The 19,320-nt window shown below is 41.9% G+C and overlaps 1 protein-coding gene across 2 annotated transcripts in view; it reads right to left on the minus strand.

Moving 5' to 3' along the window:
* LOC118395876 (transcriptional enhancer factor TEF-1-like) overlaps window positions 1–19,320 on the minus strand; it is a 109,571-nt gene that overhangs the window by 4,178 nt on the left and 86,073 nt on the right. For both annotated transcript variants that reach the window (XM_052466125.1, XM_035789900.2), the window contains 4 exons: window positions 17,600–17,715; window positions 10,939–11,112; window positions 1,643–1,783; window positions 18–170 (listed from right to left, as the gene is read on the minus strand). In XM_052466125.1, coding sequence (XP_052322085.1) covers window positions 18–170; window positions 1,643–1,783; window positions 10,939–11,112; window positions 17,600–17,715 — 584 coding nt within the window. The remainder of the gene's footprint in view (window positions 1–17; window positions 171–1,642; window positions 1,784–10,938; window positions 11,113–17,599; window positions 17,716–19,320) is intronic.

Here is a 19,320-nt window from a genome sequence, read left to right on the forward strand (position 1 = left end):
GAACAGGCTATCCTTACCAATAGGATAGTGAAGTTCTCTAGGACACTGTTCATCATGTACTTCTCAGGCAGGTGTTTGAGTTTGTGGATGAAGTTGATCATGTATTCACACATTGGGGAGCGGCTTATCCTGTAGACAAAGCGTCCATTCTCGAAGCAGGCATATTCCGTCTGAGGGGGGGAGAGAGAGAGAGATCACAGAGTACAGCTCTTCACAAGAATAATAAGTGGAGGGAACAATGTCCACCACGATCAAATAGGAGGTACAACACAGCAATTGTGAGAAACACAAACATAAAAGTAGGTAAGGATTATGAGTCGTGTAGTTTTTAATAGTTGCTTCTCCACCAAGCACACAGTGGTGTGTGTGCGTGTAGGACTAAGAGCTGGATTCACTTCGTATCACAGAAGATACGCGTTCAAATTGAAAGGTAATTTCCAATTGAGCCGACATATGCAGCGTTTACCCGCAAACGTGGAACATACCCTTTAAATTTCAATCAAGCTATAACGTGGAACATACCCTTTAAATTTCAATCAAGCTATAACGTGGAACATACCCTTTAAATTTCAATCAAGCTATAACGTGGAACATACCCTTTAAATTTCAATCAAGCTATAACGTGGAACATACCCTTTAAATTTCAATCAAGCTATAACGTGGAACATACCCTTTAAATTTCAATCAAGCTATAACGTGGAACATACCCTTTAAATTTCAATCAAGCTATAACGTGGAACATACCCTTTAAATTTCAATCAAGCTATAACGTGGAACATACCCTTTAAATTTCAATCAAGCTATAACGTGGAACATACCCTTTAAATTTCAATCAAGCTATAACGTGGAACATACCCTTTAAATTTCAATCAAGCTATAACGTGGAACATACCCTTTAAATTTCAATCAAGCTATAACGTGGAACATACCCTTTAAATTTCAATCAAGCTATAACGTGGAACATACCCTTTAAATTTCAATCAAGCTATAACGTGGAACATACCCTTTAAATTTCAATCAAGCTATAACGTGGAACATACCCTTTAAATTTCAATCAAGCTATAACGTGGAACATACCCTTTAAATTTCAATCAAGCTATAACGTGGAACATACCCTTTAAATTTCAATCAAGCTATAACGTGGAACATACCCTTTAAATTTCAATCAAGCTATAACGTGGAACATACCCTTTAAATTTCAATCAAGCTATAACGTGCAACATACCCTTTAAATTTCAATCAAGCTATAACGTGGAACATACCCTTTAAATTTCAATCAAGCTATAACGTGGAACATACCCTTTAAATTTCAATCAAGCTATAACGTGGAACATACCCTTTAAATTTCAATCAAGCTATAACGTGCAACATACCCTTTAAATTTCAATCAAGCTATAACGTGGAACATACCCTTTAAATTTCAATCAAGCTATAACGTGGAACATACCCTTTAAATTTCAATCAAGCTATAACGTGGATCTTCAGCGTTATTGATATGTAAAGGCAATGTTCCCACTTTAGTGGAGACTTTATTCAGGATAAACACTGCATATGTCATCTCAATCAGAAGTTACCTTTACATTTCTATCACGTAAACTGTAATGCTTCAGCTTTACAGACTGAATAGAGCCCCAGGACTCACCTCAACCTTCTCGACCACCTGCTTGCCGAAGGAGCACACCTTGGTAGAGCATGTGATGGTCATGTTCTCAGAGCTCTCATACTGGCTGCTCACACCGTAGAAGGCCCTAGAGTCATCCTGGATGTTACAGTTCAGGTCAGCCTGCATCAGGACAACACAACATGTATTTGAAAAAATATTTTACCTTTATTTTATTTAACTAGGCAAGTCATATAGAGGATAAACTACATAGTCAAACAAATGTTGACTAACACCAGCAAAGCAATGAGTTAAATGTTTACAACAAAACACATACAAATGCTTAAGGACTAATATAACTTGGCTGTACAGCTGGGTTATCCAACTGGCGGCCCGCTGGTGATTTTATTTGGCCCCCCCAAAATTTTCTGTGCAAAAAAACTACATTTAAAATCATAAGACTGTAAAAACACATCTGTTCCAAAGTATTCCCACACATAGATAGTGCATGGTATGAGCATCGATGCCAGGCACGCCGGTTCTAGTATCTCAGAAACGTCCGGCCTCCTGGGCTTTTCACGCATAACAGTGCCTAGGGTTTACCGAGAATGGTGCGACAAATAAAAACATCCAGTCAGCGGCAGTCCTGAGGTCAAAATCTATGAGGTCGAAGGAGAATGGCAAGAATTGTGCAAGCTAACAGGCGGCCCATAAATAGGCAAATAACAGTGCAGTACAACAGTGGTGTGCAGTACGGTATCACGGTGCACACAACTCCTTGGTCGTTGTCACAGATGGGCTATTGAAGCGACCACACCGGGTTCCACTCCTATCAGCTAAAAACAAGGGGAATGTTTTCCTGGCACACTTCAGGTCCTTTGATACCAGTGGCGGTCGGTAACGTTTAAGATGAGGGAGGACAATAATTTATTATGAGCTTTGTCTTATTTCTATTAAAGCATATTGGATGACGGTCATTCATATTCCATTCACTCAGCTTAATGTAACATCAATAGGTTTTAGATAATACATAATACTCACATTTTCCCTATACCCATCTTAACGTTGCCACAACAAAGTTTATGAATGCAAGTTTACAACGTGAGAGAAATATTAGACTAATCAAGGTGACAGACAGTGACACATTCAATACCAGCTTGCACACTCTTGCCTGCATCTAGCTAATCTAGGGTGTAATCAGTAGTCCAACAGTTGCAAACGAGAGTTTCTATTGGACAAATTCAGGTATGTTTATCCCACCGATTGTGTTGAAAAACGTTCCTTAAACGGAAACAAACGAAACGAGAATGAATACGCCCTCGATCACAGGCAAACACAGTTCACTTTCAGAGCAGCCACATACAAACAGCATGATCCTTTTGCTTGTTAAATAATTCCTTCTCGCATCTACATGCTCTCTTCCTCTCACCTTTTCCCTTCACTTATAGACTTCAGTGCACAACACATCAGATGTCTGTGACCATAACCTAGCTGTAGTTAATGCTTTCATTCTCTGATCCTTTGATTGGGTGGACAACATGTCAGTTCATGCTACAAGAGCTCTGATAGGTTGGAGGACTTCCTATGGAAGTTGTAATAATTACTGTGTAAGTCTATGGAAGGGGCTGAGAACCATACGCCTCCTAGGTTTTGTATTGAAGTCCACGTACCCAAAGGAGGATGGAACTAGCTGTCCTCTGGCTACACCATGGTGCTACCAGAGTGCTGTTGAGGCTACTGTAGATCTTCATTGCAAAACAGTTTTTTAAATCTATTATTTGGTGACATGTGAATATATTTAGGATAGTTTTAACTAAAAAGGAGAACTTTTTTAATGTTTCACTATTTTTTTTATTTTAAATTCACTGAGGAAGTCCTCCCTGTCCTCATCTAAGGAGCCTCCACTGCTTGATATCAATTGAGAAACATTTCCATGTCCCAAAAAATTCTGTGTGTTTCAAACCTTGCTTACAGGTATACAATCACATATACTAAATTACCTGTTTATTAGGTACAGTCATCATGTTTTAGTCAAATATTATATCCGTTTGGGCTTCTTGCGGTCAATTTGCAGTCTACTTGAGTGGACGGCCCCCTGACCATCCACTCAGGAAAAAGAAATCGGCCGGTGGCTGAATTTAGTTGATGATCCATGATCAACGATGTTGCTCTTGCTGCGGGCGATTCCCTGATCCACCTCTACGCAGACGACACCATTCTATACTTGACTTACTGGCCCGTCCTTGGACACTGTGCTATCTAACCTCCAAACGAGCTTCAATGCCATACAACACTCCTTCCATGACCTCCAACTGCTCTTAAACGCTAGTAAAACCAAATGCATGCTTTTCAATCGTTCGCTGCCTGCACCCGCACGCCCGACTAGCATCACCACCCTGGATGGTTCCGACCTAGAATATGTGGACATCTATAAGTACCTAGGTGTCTGGCTAGACTGTAAACTCTCCTTCCAGACTCATATCAAACATCTCCAATCTAAAATCAAATCTAGAGTTATAGACTTCAGTGCACAACACATCAGATGTCTGTGACCATAACCTAGCTGTAGTTAATGCTTTCATTCTCTGATCCTTTGATTGGGTGGACAACATGTCAGTTCATGCTACAAGAGCTCTGATCCTTTCTATTCTGCAACAAAGCCTCCTTCACTCACGCCGCCAAACTTACCCTAGTAAAACTGACTATCCTACCGATCCTCCACTTCGGCGATGTCATCTACAAAGTAGCTTCCAACACTCTACTCAGCAAACTGGATGCAGTTTATCACAGTGCCATCTGTTTTGTTACTAAAGCACCTTATACCACCCACCACTGCGACCTGTATGCTCTAGTCGGCTGGCCCTCGCTACATATTCGTCGCCAGACCCACTGGCTCCAGGTCATCTACAAGTCCATGCTAGGTAAAGCTCCGCCTTATCTCAGTTCACTGGTCACGATGGCAACACCCACCCGTAGCACGCGCTCCAGCAGGTGTATCTCACTGATCATCCCTAAAGCCAACACCTCATTTGGCCGCCTTTCGTTCCAGTTCTCTGCTGCCTGTGACTGGAACGAATTGCAAAAATCGCTGAAGTACATAGTCTATCGGTAAATAGCCACCCAATTTTACCTACCTCTTCCCCATACTGTTTATATTTATTTACTTTTCTGCTCTTTTGCACACCAATATCTCTACCTGTATATTACCATCTGATCATTTATCATTCCAGTGTTAATCTGCAAAATTGTAATTATTCGCCTACCTCCTCATGCCTTTTGCACACAATGTATATAGACTCTCTCTTTTTTTTCTACTGTGTTATTAACTTGTTAATTGTTTACTCTATGTGTAACTCTGTGTTGTCTGTTCACACTGCTATGCTTTATCTTGGCCAGGTCACAGTTGCAAATGAGAACTTGTTCTCAACTAGCCTACCTGGTTAAATAAAGGTGTTCTCAACTAGCCTACCTGGTTAAATAAAGGTGTTCTCAACTAGCCTACCTGGTTAAATAAAGGTGTTCTCAACTAGCCTACCTGGTTAAATAAAGGTGTTCTCAACTAGCCTACCTGGTTAAATAAAGGTGTTCTCAACTAGCCTACCTGGTTAAATAAAGGTGTTCTCAACTAGCCTACCTGGTTAAATAAAGGTGTTCTCAACTAGCCTACCTGGTTAAATAAAGGTGTTCTCAACTAGCCTACCTGGTTAAATAAAGGTGTTCTCAACTAGCCTACCTGGTTAAATAAAGGTGTTCTCAACTAGCCTACCTGGTTAAATAAAGGTGTTCTCAACTAGCCTACCTGGTTAAATAAAGGTGTTCTCAACTAGCCTACCTGGTTAAATAAAGGTGTTCTCAACTAGCCTACCTGGTTAAATAAAGGTGTTCTCAACTAGCCTACCTGGTTAAATAAAGGTGTTCTCAACTAGCCTACCTGGTTAAATAAAGGTGTTCTCAACTAGCCTACCTGGTTAAATAAAGGTGTTCTCAACTAGCCTACCTGGTTAAATAAAGGTGTTCTCAACTAGCCTACCTGGTTAAATAAAGGTGTTCTCAACTAGCCTACCTGGTTAATTAACGGTGTTCTCAACTAGCCTACCTGGTTAAATAAAGGTGTTCTCAACTAGCCTACCTGGTTAAATAAAGGTGTTCTCAACTAGCCTACCTGGTTAAATAAAGGTGTTCTCAACTAGCCTACCTGGTTAAATAAAGGTGTTCTCAACTAGCCTACCTGGTTAAATAAAGGTGTTCTCAACTAGCCTACCTGGTTAAATAAAGGTGTTCTCAACTAGCCTACCTGGTTAAATAAAGGTGTTCTCAACTAGCCTACCTGGTTAAATAAAGGTGTTCTCAACTAGCCTACCTGGTTAAATAAAGGTGTTCTCAACTAGCCTACCTGGTTAAATAAAGGTGTTCTCAACTAGCCTAGCTGGTTAAATAAAGGTGTTCTCAACTAGCCTACCTGGTTAAATAAAGGTGTTCTCAACTAGCCTAGCTGGTTAAATAAAGGTGTTCTCAACTAGCCTACCTGGTTAAATAAAGGTGTTCTCAACTAGCCTACCTGGTTAAATAAAGGTGTTCTCAACTAGCCTACCTGGTTAAATAAAGGTGAAAAAAAAACCATAAATAAATAAGGCAGCGAGGCCCTCTAGTGACTCATGGCAATACTTGCAACCATATTATTTGGCATGTGTGTATCCTGAGAATGAGTGGAGTAGCCATCTACCAGTAAGCACTGCTGTCCAATAATCTTTTGGGACCAAAAGAGGCTTTAGGAATATCGAATGGCACAGGATGTACTGTATCTTTAGAAATAGCCTGATAAGAGTCTATGTAATAAGAGTCCTTTAAAGAGGAAGGCCTGTCAAGAAAAGAGAGAACCATAACTTGTACAAAGAAATACATATCTCCTTCATTAAGTCAGCGTGTTATTAAGGCCTGTAATGATGAGAGGAGGGCTATTGTTTAGAGGGTGGGTGTCCATGTTTGAAATTCAGATGCAGGGCTCTTCACTAATGTCTGAAGAGAGACTCATCCTCTTGTTTGCGTTTTCCATTTGAATTGTATTAATGTGCACGTCAATTAATATGGTCCTGTTTGAAAACATATCAGTTGACTGTAGATTTTGAAAATATGTTTCGAGTTGAACAAAATAAAGGGATTTTATTGTGTATCTTAAGTAGAGAACCAGCATGCATGTAACAAACAGAAGGAAACAGAGGTAAGGATTACATTCTTTGTAGTTCTAACATGATAATGTTGCTTCTGAAACCAAATATTTTGGCCAATAGACTCTATAGGATGTAATAGTGAGTAAAGCTGTGGAGAATGGCACCAGTTGATATTTGCGCTTAGAGAGAGAGAAACTCCATTGGTGGGGAGCTGCTGCAATCTCCTTAGTTTGCCCCAATCTCTCACACCTGTCAGGAGGTAGGCAGGTGTTCAAACAAAGCCTCAATGCTACCACATCAGCCCCTAGGGATGTATTGTTGGGAAGGGGCCGTAAGTAAGCATTTCACTGTTAGTCTACACCTGTTGTTTACCTAGCATGTGACAAATAAAATTTGATTTGATATGACACGCATACATACGCACACACATTCAAACACCTACCCATATGCTTGGTTTCACTCATGATGCATACGTACCTTCAGAAATGATTCATACCCCTTGACTTATTTCACATTTTATTGTGCTACAGCTTGAATACAAAATTAATTAAATATAAAATGTCACCCATTCAAACAGAATACCCCATAATGACAAAGTGAAAACATGTTTTTAGAAATGTCTGCAAATGTATTTAAAATTAAATCCAGAAATATCTAATTTACATAAGTATTCACACCCCTGAGTCAATACTTTGTAGAAGCACCTTTGGCAGGGATTACAACTGTGAGTCTTTCTGGGTAAATCTCTAAGAGCTTCCACACCTGGAGTTTGCAACATTTGCTCATTATTATTTATAAAGCTCTGTCAAATTGGTTGTTGATCATTGCTAGACAATCATTTTCAGGTATTTTCAAGCAGATTTAAGAAAAAACTTTAACTTGGCCACTCAGGAACATTAACTGTCTTCTTGGTAATTCATTCCAGTGTAGATTTGGACTTGTGTTTTAGATTATTGTCCTGCTGAAAGGTGAATTAATCTCCCAATGTCTGGTGGAAAGCAGACAAACAGGTTTTCCTCTCAAGTTTTGCCTGTGCTTAGCTCCATTCTGTTTTTTCTACCCATAACATGATGTAGCCAACACTGTGCTTGAAAATATGGAGAGTGGTACTAACTAATGTGTTGTATTGGATTTGGCCCAAACATAACTTCTATTCAGGACAAAAGTAACTTATTTTGCAGTATTACTTTAGTGTTTTGCAGGATTACTTTAGTGCCTTGTTGCAAACAGGATGCATGTTTTGGAATAAGCTTCCATCTTTTCACTCTGTCATTCAGGTTAGTATTGTGGCGTAACTACAATGATGTTGATCCATTCTCAGTTTTCTACTATCACAGCCATTAAACTCTGTAACTGTTTTAAAGTCACCATTGGCCTCGTGGTGAAATCCCTGCACGGTTTCCTTCGTCTCCGGCACCTGAGTTAGGAAGGACATCTATCTTTGTAGTGACTGAGTGTATTGATACACCATCCATAGTGTAATTAATAACTTCACTGGGATATTCAGTGTCTGCTTTTTTATACCCATATATCAATATGTGACCTTTGCGAGGCATTGGAAAACCTACCTGGTCTTTGTGGTTGAGGGACCCTACAGATACTTGTAAGTGTGCGGTACAGTGATGAGGTAGACATTAAAAAAATCATGTTAAACACTATTATTGCACACAGTCCATGAAAATGCATACTCCTGAACTTATTTAGGCTTACCATAACAAAGGGGTTGAATACCAATTTACTCAAAAGCTGAAATGTCTTATTTTTAATATATTTATACAAATTTCAAGAAACATAATTCCACTTTGATATTATGGGGTATTTTGTGTAGGCCAATGATAAAAAACAATAAAATAATTGTATCAATTTTAAATTGTAAAACAACAAGATTTGGAAAAAGTCAAGCAGTGTGAATCTTTTCTGAAGGCACTGTACTTGTAAACTCAGCAACAACAAAAAACATCCCTTTTTCAGGACCCTGTCTTATTTCGTAAAAATCCAAATAACTTCCCAGATCGTCATGGTAAAGGGTTTAAACACTGTTTCCCAGATCTTCATTGTAAAGGGTTTAAACACTGTTTCCCAGATCTTCATTGTAAAGGGTTTAAACACTGTTTCCCAGATCTTCATTGTAAAGGGTTTAAACACTGTTTCCCAGATCTTCATTGTAAAGGGCTTAAACACTGTTTCCCAGATCTTCATTGTAAAGGGTTTAAACACTGTTTCCCAGATCTTCATTGTAAAGGGTTTAAACACTGTTTCCCAGATCTTCATTGTAAAGGGTTTAAACACTGTTTCCCAGATCTTCATTGTAAAGGGCTTAAACACTGTTTCCCAGATCTTCATTGTAAAGGGTTTAAACACTGTTTCCCAGATCTTCATTGTAAAGGGTTTAAACACTGTTTCCCAGATCTTCATTGTAAAGGGTTTAAACACTGTTTCCCAGATCTTCATTGTAAAGGGTTTAAACACTGTTTCCCATGCTTGTTCAATGAACCATAAACAATTAATGAACATGCACCTGTGGGAAGGTCGTTAAGACACACGGTAGGCAATTAAGGTCACAGTTATGAAAACTTTGGACACTAAAAGAGGCATTTCTACTGACTCTGAAAAACACCAGAAGATGCCCAGGGTCCCTGCTCATCTGCTTGAACGTGCCTTAGGCATGCTGCAAGGAGGCATGAGGACTGCAGATGTGGCCAGGGCGATACATTGCAATGTCCATACTGTGAGACGCCTAAGACAGCGCTATAGGGAGACAGGACAGACAGCTGATCGTCCTTGCAGTGGCAGATCACATGTAACAACACCTGCACAGGATCGGTACATCCGAACATCACACCCGCGGGACAGGTCCAGGATGGCAACAACAACTACAGAGTTACACCAGGAATGCACAATCTCTCCATCAGTGCTCAGACTGTCGGCAATAGGCTGAGAGAGGCTGGACGGAGGGCTTGTAGGCCTGTTGTAGTAAGGCAGGTCTTCACCAGACATCATCGGCAACAACGTCGCCTATGGGCACAAACATACCGTCGCTGGACCAGACAGGACTGGCAAAAAGTGTTCTTCACTGACGAGTCGCGGTTTTGTCTCACCAGCGGTGATGCCCGGATTCACGTTTATCATTGAAGGAATGAGCATTACACCGAGGCCTGTACTCTGGAGCGGGATCGATTTCGAGGTGGAGGTTCCGTCATGGTTTGTTGCAGTGTGTCACAGCATCATCGTACTGAGCTTGTTGTCATTGCAGGCAATCTCAACATGGGCGTTACAGGGAAGACATCATCCTCCCTCATGTGGTACCCTTCCTGCAGGCTCATCCTGACATGACCCTCCAGCATGACAATGCCACCAGCCATACTGCTTGTTCTGTGCGTGATTTCCTGCAAGACAGGAATGTCAGTGTTCTGCCATGGCCAGGGAAGAGCCCGGATCTCAATCCCATTGAGCACGTCTGGGACCTGTTGGATCGGAGGGTGATGGCCAGGGCCATTCCCCGGAGAAATGTCCGGGAACTTGTAGGTGCCTTGGTGGAAGAGTGGGGTAACATCTCACAGCAAGGACTGACACATCTGGTGCAGTCCATGAGGAGGAGATGCACTGCAGTACTTACAATGACAGACTAGGAACAGTGGGTTAACTGCCTTGTTCAGGGGCAGAACGACAGATTTTTACCTTGTCAGCTCGGGGATTCGATCGAGCAACCTTTCGGGTTATTGGCCCAACACTCTAACTACTAGACTACCAACCACTAGGCTACCTGCAGCTGGTGGCCACAACAGATACTGACTGTTACTTTTGATTTTGACCCCCCTTTGTTCAGGGACACATTATTACATTTCTGTTAGTCACATGTCTGTGGAACTTGTTTAGTTCATGTCTCAGTTGTTGAATCTTGTTATGTTCATATAAATATTTACACGTTAGGTTTGCTGAAAATAAATGCAGTTGACAGTGAGAGGATGTTTGTTTTTTCTGAGTTTATGTGTCATTAATGTTGTTTGTTTAGATGTCAATCATGTGTGTATTGTGAAGCCAAATTGTGTGGACAATTCAAGACACACAAGTGTGGATTTAATTCAAGACACACAAGTTATAGAGCAGCAAACTAGACAATGCACCTTTTACAACCATTCACAGTTAATGACCTTGTGCAATGAGACTCACCCAGAACTTGACCAGGAAGAAGGAGTTGTGAGGGCCCTTTCCAAAGAGCTCCTTCAGTCCTCCCTTCTTCTCTGGGAACTTGTCGTAGATCTGACGGATGTCCACAGCCTCCAGTAAGGCATCGCTGTACGAGTAGTTGGTCTGTCCAATGCTCACAAACAGGTGTTTGTTGTACTGATGAGAGAGAGAAAGCAGCCGGTTTAGATAGATTACTTCTATTAGCATTATTTTAGTACTTCTCCATTACCCTAAGAGTTGGTTCCCCAGACACAGATTGAGCCTGGTCCTGGACTAAAAATAGTTTTCAATAGATGATCTCCATTGAGAATGATTTTTAGTTCAGGACTAGAGTTCATCTACATCTGGGAAGCTGGCTCTAAAAAATCTTAACCTCTTGACAAGGTCACTAGTATTGTATTGTCATAACAAATGTATTAATATATATATCTTTGATGTCACATAGCTTGATACGTTTTAATTTATAAAGCCCTTTTACAAAAAGTCCTAACATCATTAATAAACTTTAGACATTCGTCCACACCCAGTCTCAGGGATGGCTAACCCTGGTAATTCCTTTGGTTCGCATAGCCTATTACCGACTTTTGGTTGACCAAAAGTTGTCTGTTCTTTTGACAAATCGATTGCTCCATTTTTAAATGTGTATTTTTCCATATATAGACACACCCAATGTGTTTTAATGAAATCAACTATGTGCATTGATGCTTCAAGCTTACGGTTTGATGCCTCAAGCGGGTGCCAGAGATCTAGATAACCAGAAGAAAAAACCTGACCCAATTATTCTCCTTCTGCTCCTGCTGGTGTAACAGTATAACTTTAGACCGTCCCCTCGCCCATACCCGGGTGCGAACCAGGGACCCTCTGCACACATTAACAACAGTCACCCGCGAAGCAATGTTACCCATCGCTCCACAAAAGAGCAAGGGGAACTACTACTTCAAGGTCTCAGAGAAAGTGACGTCACTGATTGAAACGCTATTTAGCGCGCACCACCGCTAACTAAGCTAGCCGTTTCACATCCGTTACACTGGCTTTCGCAGATTCTGCCATTACTCTCCTGAAGTTGCCGGTAATAGGCTATACGAGGAGTCAGCAACCTTTCTCATGTGGAATGCCAATTTATCTTACCATTTCTAACGATCTGCGTGCCAGTTTCGTGAAACAGTTTCTCAAAATCATTGTCATGTGGTTAATCAAAATTCTATCCAAATCTTCTTGCGCTTCACCGAGCTGTGCATAGCTGTTTTCAAGGAAGTGAGTTTGTGTTAATACAAGATGTACCACCCCCATCTACCATCAACCAATCATGTTAATGCGGAGCTATACAGACTCCTCCGCATTGTTAATTTGGGAGTGGTATGGCTATGTGGTACAGAGCTCAAAATTTGGCCTCTGCATGACCTCTCAAATGCATCACACCCTCAATATGGAGCATCCGACCAGCTTTTACTCTAGGCCTCCACAATGGATTAGTTCACTGAGATGGGCGCAAATATAAACAGTGGGGCAAAAAAAGTATTTAGTCAGCCACCAATTGTGCAAGTTCTCCCACTTAAAAAAGATGAGAGAGGCCTGTCATTTTCTTCATAGATACACTTCAACTATGACAGACAAAATGAGAAGAAAAAAATCCAGAAAATCACATTGTAGGATTTTTAATGAATTTATTTGCAAATTATGGTGGAAAATAAGAATTTGGTCACCTACAAACAAGCAAGATTTCTGGCCCTCAGACCTGTAACTTTGCCTTTAAGAGGCTCCTCTGTCCTCCACTCGTTACCTGTATTAATGCCACATGTTTGAACTTGTTATCAGTATAAAAGACACCTGTCCACAACTTCAAACAGTCACACTCCAAACTCCACGATGGCCAAGACCAAAGAGCTGTCAAAGGACACCAGAAACAAAATTGTAGACCTGCACCAGGCTGGGAAGACTGAATCTGCAATAGGTAAGCAGCTTGGTTTGAAGAAATCAACTGTGGGAGCAATTATTAGGAAATGGAAGACACACTGATTATCTCCCTCGATCTGGGGCTCCACGCAAGATTTCACCCCGTGGGGTCAAAATCATCACAAGAACGGTGAGCAAAACTCCCAGAACCACACGGGGGGACCTAGTGAATGAACTGCAGAGAGCTGGGACCAAAGTAACAAAGCCTACCATCAGTAACACACTACGCCGCCAGGGACTCAAATCCTGCAGTGCCAAACGTGTCCCCCTGCTTAAGCCAGTACATGTCCAGGCTCGTCTGAAGTTTGCTAGAGAGCATTTGGATGATCCAGAAGAAGATTGGGAGAATGTCATATGGTCAGATGAAACCAAAATAGAACTTTTTGGTAAAAACTCAGCTCGTCGTGTTTGGAGGACAAAGAATGCTGAGTTGCATCCAAAGAACACCATACCTACTGTGAAGCATGGGGGTGGAAACATCATGCTTTGGGGCTGTTTTCTGCAAAGAGACCAGGACGACTGATCCATGTAAAGGAAAGAATGAATGGGGCCATGTATCGTGAGATTTTGAGTGAAAACCTTCCATCAGCAAAGGCATTGAAGATGAAACGTGGCTGGGTCTTTCAGCATGACAATGATCCCAAACACACCGCCCGGGCAACGAAGGAGTGGCATCGTAAGAAGCATTTCAAGGTCCTGGAGTGGCTTAGCCAGTCTCCAGATCTCAACCCCATAGAAAATCTTTGGAGGGAGTTGAAAGTCCGTGTTGCCTAGCAACAGCCCCAAAACATCACTGCTCTAGAGGAGATCTGCATGGAGGAATGGGCCAAAATACCAGCAACAGTGTGTGAAAACCTTGTGAAGACTTACAGAAAATGTTTGACCTCTGTCATTACCAACAAAGGGTATATAACAATGTATTGAGATAAACTTTTGTTATTGACCAAATACTTATTTTCCACCATAATTTCCAAATAAATTCATTAAAAATCCTACAATGTGATTTTCTGGATTTTTTTTCTCATTTTGTCTGTCATAGTTGAAGTGTACCTATGATGGAAATTACAGACCTCTCTCATCTTTTAAGTGGGAGAACTTGCACAATTGGTGACTGACTAAATACTTTTTGCCCCACTCTATATATATACACACACACTACCGTTCAAAAGTTTGGGGTCACTTAGAAATATCATGGTTTTTTAAATAAAAACATTTGTCCATTAAAATAACATCAAATTGATCAGAAATACAGTGTTGACATTGTTGTAAATGACTATTGTAGCTGGAAATGGCTGATTTTTATTTATTTAATTTATTTTATTTTCACCCCTTTTTCTCCCCAATTTTTCGTGGAATCCAATTGGTAGTAGTTACAGTCTTGTCTCATCACTGCAACTCCCGTACAGACTCGGGAGAGGCGAAGCTCGAGAGCTACGCGTCCTCTGAAACACAACCCAACCAAGCCGCACTGCTTCTTGACACAATGGCCATCCAACCCGGAAGCCAGCTGCACCAATATGTCGGAGGAAACACTGTGTCAGCGTGCATTGCACCCGGCCCGCCACAAGAGTCGCTAGTGCGTGATGAGACAAGGATATCCCTGCCGGCCAAACCCTCCCGTAACCCGGACGACACTGGGCCAATTGTGCGCCACCCCATGGGTCTCCCGGTCGCGGAGAGAGAGCCTGGACTCGAACCCAGAATCTCTAGCACTGCAAAGCAGCACCTTGGACCACTGCACCACCCGGGAGGCCACCAAGGAAATGGCAGATTTCTTATGGAATATCTACATAGGCGTAGAGAAGCCCATTATCAGCAACCGCTATCCCTGTGTTCCAATGGCATGTTGTGTTAGCTAATCCAAGTTGATCATTTTCAGTATATTCTTGTTCTGAGAAATGAAGGCTATTCCATGCGAGAAATTGCCAAGAAACTGAAGATCTCGTACAAAGTTGTGTACTACTCCCTTCACAGAACAGCGCAAACTGGCTCTAACCAGAATAGAAAGAGGAGTGGGAGGCCCGGTGTGTATATATATTTGTTACTGCTCGACTAAAACAATCTTGGTCGGCTCACAGCCTAACGAACAAACAAACAATCAACCAGTCAATTCATTGAGGTCAGCCCAAATTCAGCTTGTTTTTTTTGCAACTTATTTGTTGAACAATCTTTGATGTTTTGTTGCCTCTAGGCCAATTCAGAATGATAACATTTTTACTGATGGTCTTTGTTTTTCTTTCTTTCTTTCTGCTTACATTTTGTATTTTCATTTTGATGTATGTATTTTCTGTAATTAATGTAATTCAGGGCTCATTTGTAAAAGAGACCTTGGTCTCAGTATGACTCCCTGATAAAATAAAGGTTAAATGAAAAAAATATAGCGAAATTATTTTACTTCATTGTAACATTGCCCAGACATACAGTGCCTTCGGAAAGTATTCAGACCCCTTGACCACATTTTGTTACGTTACAGCCCCTTACGCTAAAATAGATTAAATCGTTTTTCACACTCAATCTATACACACACAATAACCCATGATGACAAAGAACATTTAAAAAAATATATATATAACATTCACATAAGTATTCAGATCCTTTACTTAGTACTTTGTTGAAGCACCTTCGGGCAGCAAGAACAGCATTGAGTCTTCTTGAGTATGACTTTACACTTGGGGGATTTATTTGGGAGTTTCTCCCATTCTTCTCTGCAGATCCTCTCAAGCTCTGTCAGGTTGGATGGGGTGCGTCTTTGCACAGCTATTGTCAGGTCTCTCCAGAGATGTTCGATCGGGTTCAAGTCCGTGCTCTGGCTGGGCCACTCAAGGATATTCAGAGACTTATCCTGAAGCCACTCCTGTGTTGTCTTGGCTGTGTGCTTAGGGTCATTGTCCTGTTGGAAGCTGAACCTTCACCCCAGTCTGAGCTCTGGAGCAGGTCTTCATCAAGGAACTCTGTACATTTCTCTCGAACCTGACTAATCTCCGAGTCCCTGCCACTGAAAAACATCCCCACAGCATGATGCTGCCACCACCATGCTTCACCGTAGGGATTGTGGCAGGTTTCTTCCAGACATGACGCTTGGAATTCAAGCCAAAGAGTTCAATCTTGGATTCATCAGACCAGAGAATCTTGTTTCTCATAGTCTGAGAGTCTTTAGGTGCCTTCTGGCAAACTCATGTGCCTTTTATTGAGGAGTTGCTTCAATCTGGCCACTCTACCATAAAGGCCTGATTGGTGGAGTGCTGCAGAGATGGTTGTCTTTCTGGAAGGTTCTCCCATCTCCACAGAGTAGCTCTATCAGAGTGACCATCGGGTTCTTGGTTACCTCCCTGACCAAGATTCTTCTCCTCCGATTGCTCAGTTTGGCTGGGCGGCCAGCTCTAGGAAGAGTCTTGGTGGTTCCAAACTTCTTCCATTTAAGAATGATGGAGGCCACTGTGTTCTTGGGGATCTTCAATGCTGCAGAAATGTTTTGGTACCCTTCCCCAGATCTGTGCCTCGACACAATCCTGTCTCTGAGCTCTACGGACAATTCCTTCGACCTCATGGCTTGTTTTTGCTCTGACATGCATAAGGCTGTAACGTAAAAAATGTGGAAAAGGTCAAGGGGTCTGAATACTTTCCGAAGGCACTGTAGCAGCATAAACACTGGTCTAGGATAGCTCACTAACCCAAGATAAATGTCAACACAAGTAAAAATGCAACAGCTAACAAATAGTGACAAAATGACAAACTGGATATACAGTTAACTGCCAAAATAAAGAAAACACTTGAGTAAATGAGGGATACAAAGTATATTGTAATCAGCTGCTTCCATACAGGTATGGTTCCTGAGTTAATTAAGCATTTAACATCCTATCATGCTTAGGTTAGGGTCCTGTATAAAAATACACAGTTGGCCATTATTTTGGCTACCATGGCTAGAAGAGATCTGTTATTTTGGCTATCATGGCTAGAAGAAATCTGTTATTTTGGCTACCATGGCTAGAAGAGATCTGTTATTTTGGCTACCATGGCTAGAAGAGATCTGTTATTTTGGCTACCATGGCTAGAAGAGATCTGTTATTTTGACTACCATGGCTAGAAGAGATCTGTTATTTTGGCTACCATGGCTAGAAGAGATCTGTTATTTTGACTACCATGGCTAGAAGATATCTGTTATTTTGGCTACCATGGCTAGAAGATATCTGTTATTTTGAAAGAGGGGTCTCAAAGGAGCATAAGGGGTTTAAAAGGTGTGTGTGTGTACACTTATGGGAGATTCTGGTGTGGCGCCTGAGACAACGTTTTCCACCATCATCAATGATGGAAATTCTTGTGGAAGAATGGTGTCGCAACCCTTCAAAAGTGTTCCAGACACTTGTAGACTCTATGCCAAGGCACAGTGAAGCTTTCTGGCTCGTGTCCCAACGCCCTATTAAGATACTTTATGTTGGTGTTTCCTTTATTTTGGCACTTACCTGTATGTTCCAGAGTCACTTTGGCATTTGGAGGGATTCTGCATTGCTTGTTTTACCTTTTCTGTCTGAGAGAGTGTGTGAAGACATACACCAGTTTGAGGAAGTATGGTTGACCTCAGGAAACAGCACTAGTTTGGTCTGGTTTGGGATGCTGTCTGAGAAACAAGTACGGGTTTACCCAGGTGTGTTTTTCTGTGTGTTGGAAGGAAGACAGTAGGGCATGTACTCACAGTGTCAGGGTCTCTCTGCTGCTCCAGGAAGGCAGAGAACTCCACCAGTCTGAGTATGGTGGTCCCGATGGAGCGTCCCTGCCAGGCCGGGGCTGTAGCCGTGGGGGGCTCGTACGCTGGGGGATTACACACAACACTGTCACCTCACTATCCACCGTTTACTGGCACTAGGCAATCCAAGATGGCGTAGCAGTGCAGACGTGTTTTGTCATTGTCCTGTGTAATTTTTTTTTTTTTTAATCTGTAAATATTTCAATATAATACATTTCTTTTTCAATTTTTAAATTAAATATACCTTCCGGCAACCCGCCTCACCCAATGTGATACGGATCTGCTATTTTTAGACCTTATAGGTAGAAACTCCATCAGAAGCTAGCCATCAGATGCTAACTAGCTAATTATCTACTAGCTATTTAGTCATTGTTAGCCACTGCTAGCGGCCTTTACCTTTAGCTCAGACACTAGCCGCTTTTAGCCTGGATAATACCCACCAGTCTGCACAGCGCGATATCAACCCTGAGCATATTGGACTACTTTTCTCCACTACATCACCAGATTCCTGCCGTAAGCTCTGGACCATTACTCCAGATCATCGCAGATAGCAAGCTGCTACTGAGTGGCCCAGCCCCGAAGCTGCCGTAGTAATTCTGTCCGATGTGCCCTCAACCGACCCTCGTCGGACGTCGGTGAAGACGCTTCTGCTAGCCCCGGCCTGCTAACTTTATGAACGCCATGTCCCCCGCTTGCTAGTGTAGTAATGACTACCTAACGGCTTCAGTGTTTCATCTATTGCTGTTCACTGGACCCTATGATCAGCTGGCTACATAGCTGATGCCTGCTGGACTGTTCATTAATCACAGTATTCCATTTTTGTTTATCTGTCGGCCCCAGCCTCGAACTCAGGCCATGTGTGTAGTTAACTGACCCTCTCTGCCCATTCATCGCCATTTTACCTGTTGTTGTTGTCTTAGCTGATTAGCTGCTCCCAGCGGTGCCCTGGACACCATATGTGAATAGATGCCCTCAATCTCACACAAATTATCAAGGAACCCACCAGGTACAACCCTAAATCCATAAATATGGGCACCCTCATAGATATTATCCTGACCAACTTAACCTCCAAATACATCTCTGCTGTTTTCAACCAGGATCTCAGCGATCACTGCCTCATTGCCTGCATCCATTATGGGTCCCCGGTCAAACGACCACCTCTTCACTGTCAAACGCTCCCTAAAAACACTTCTGCAAGCAGGCCTTTCTAAACGACCTGGCCCGGGTATCCTGGAAGGATATTGACCTCATCTCGTCAGTAGTAATTTCCTCAGCATCTTAAATAAGCATGCCCCTTTCAAAAAATGTAGAACTAAGAACAGATATAGCCCGTGGTTCACTCCAGACCTGACTGCCCTCGACCAGCACAAAAACATCCTGTGGCGTATTGCATTAGCATCGAATAGTCCCCACGATATGAAACTTTTCAGGGAAGTCAGGAACCAATACAGACAGTCAGTTAGGAAAGCAAAGGCTAGCTTTTTCAAACATAAATTTGCATCCTGTCGCTCTAACTCCTAAAAGTTCTGGGACACTGTCAAGTCCATGGAGAATAGTGCACCTCCTCCCAACTGCCCACTGCACTGAGGCTAGGAAACACTGTCACCACCGATAAATCCACGATAATCGAGAATTTCAAGAAGCATTTCTCTATGGCTGGCCATGCTTTC

The sequence above is a fragment of the Oncorhynchus keta genome, chromosome 17, assembly GCF_023373465.1.
Source record: "Oncorhynchus keta strain PuntledgeMale-10-30-2019 chromosome 17, Oket_V2, whole genome shotgun sequence".
Lineage (NCBI taxonomy): Eukaryota > Metazoa > Chordata > Actinopteri > Salmoniformes > Salmonidae > Oncorhynchus > Oncorhynchus keta.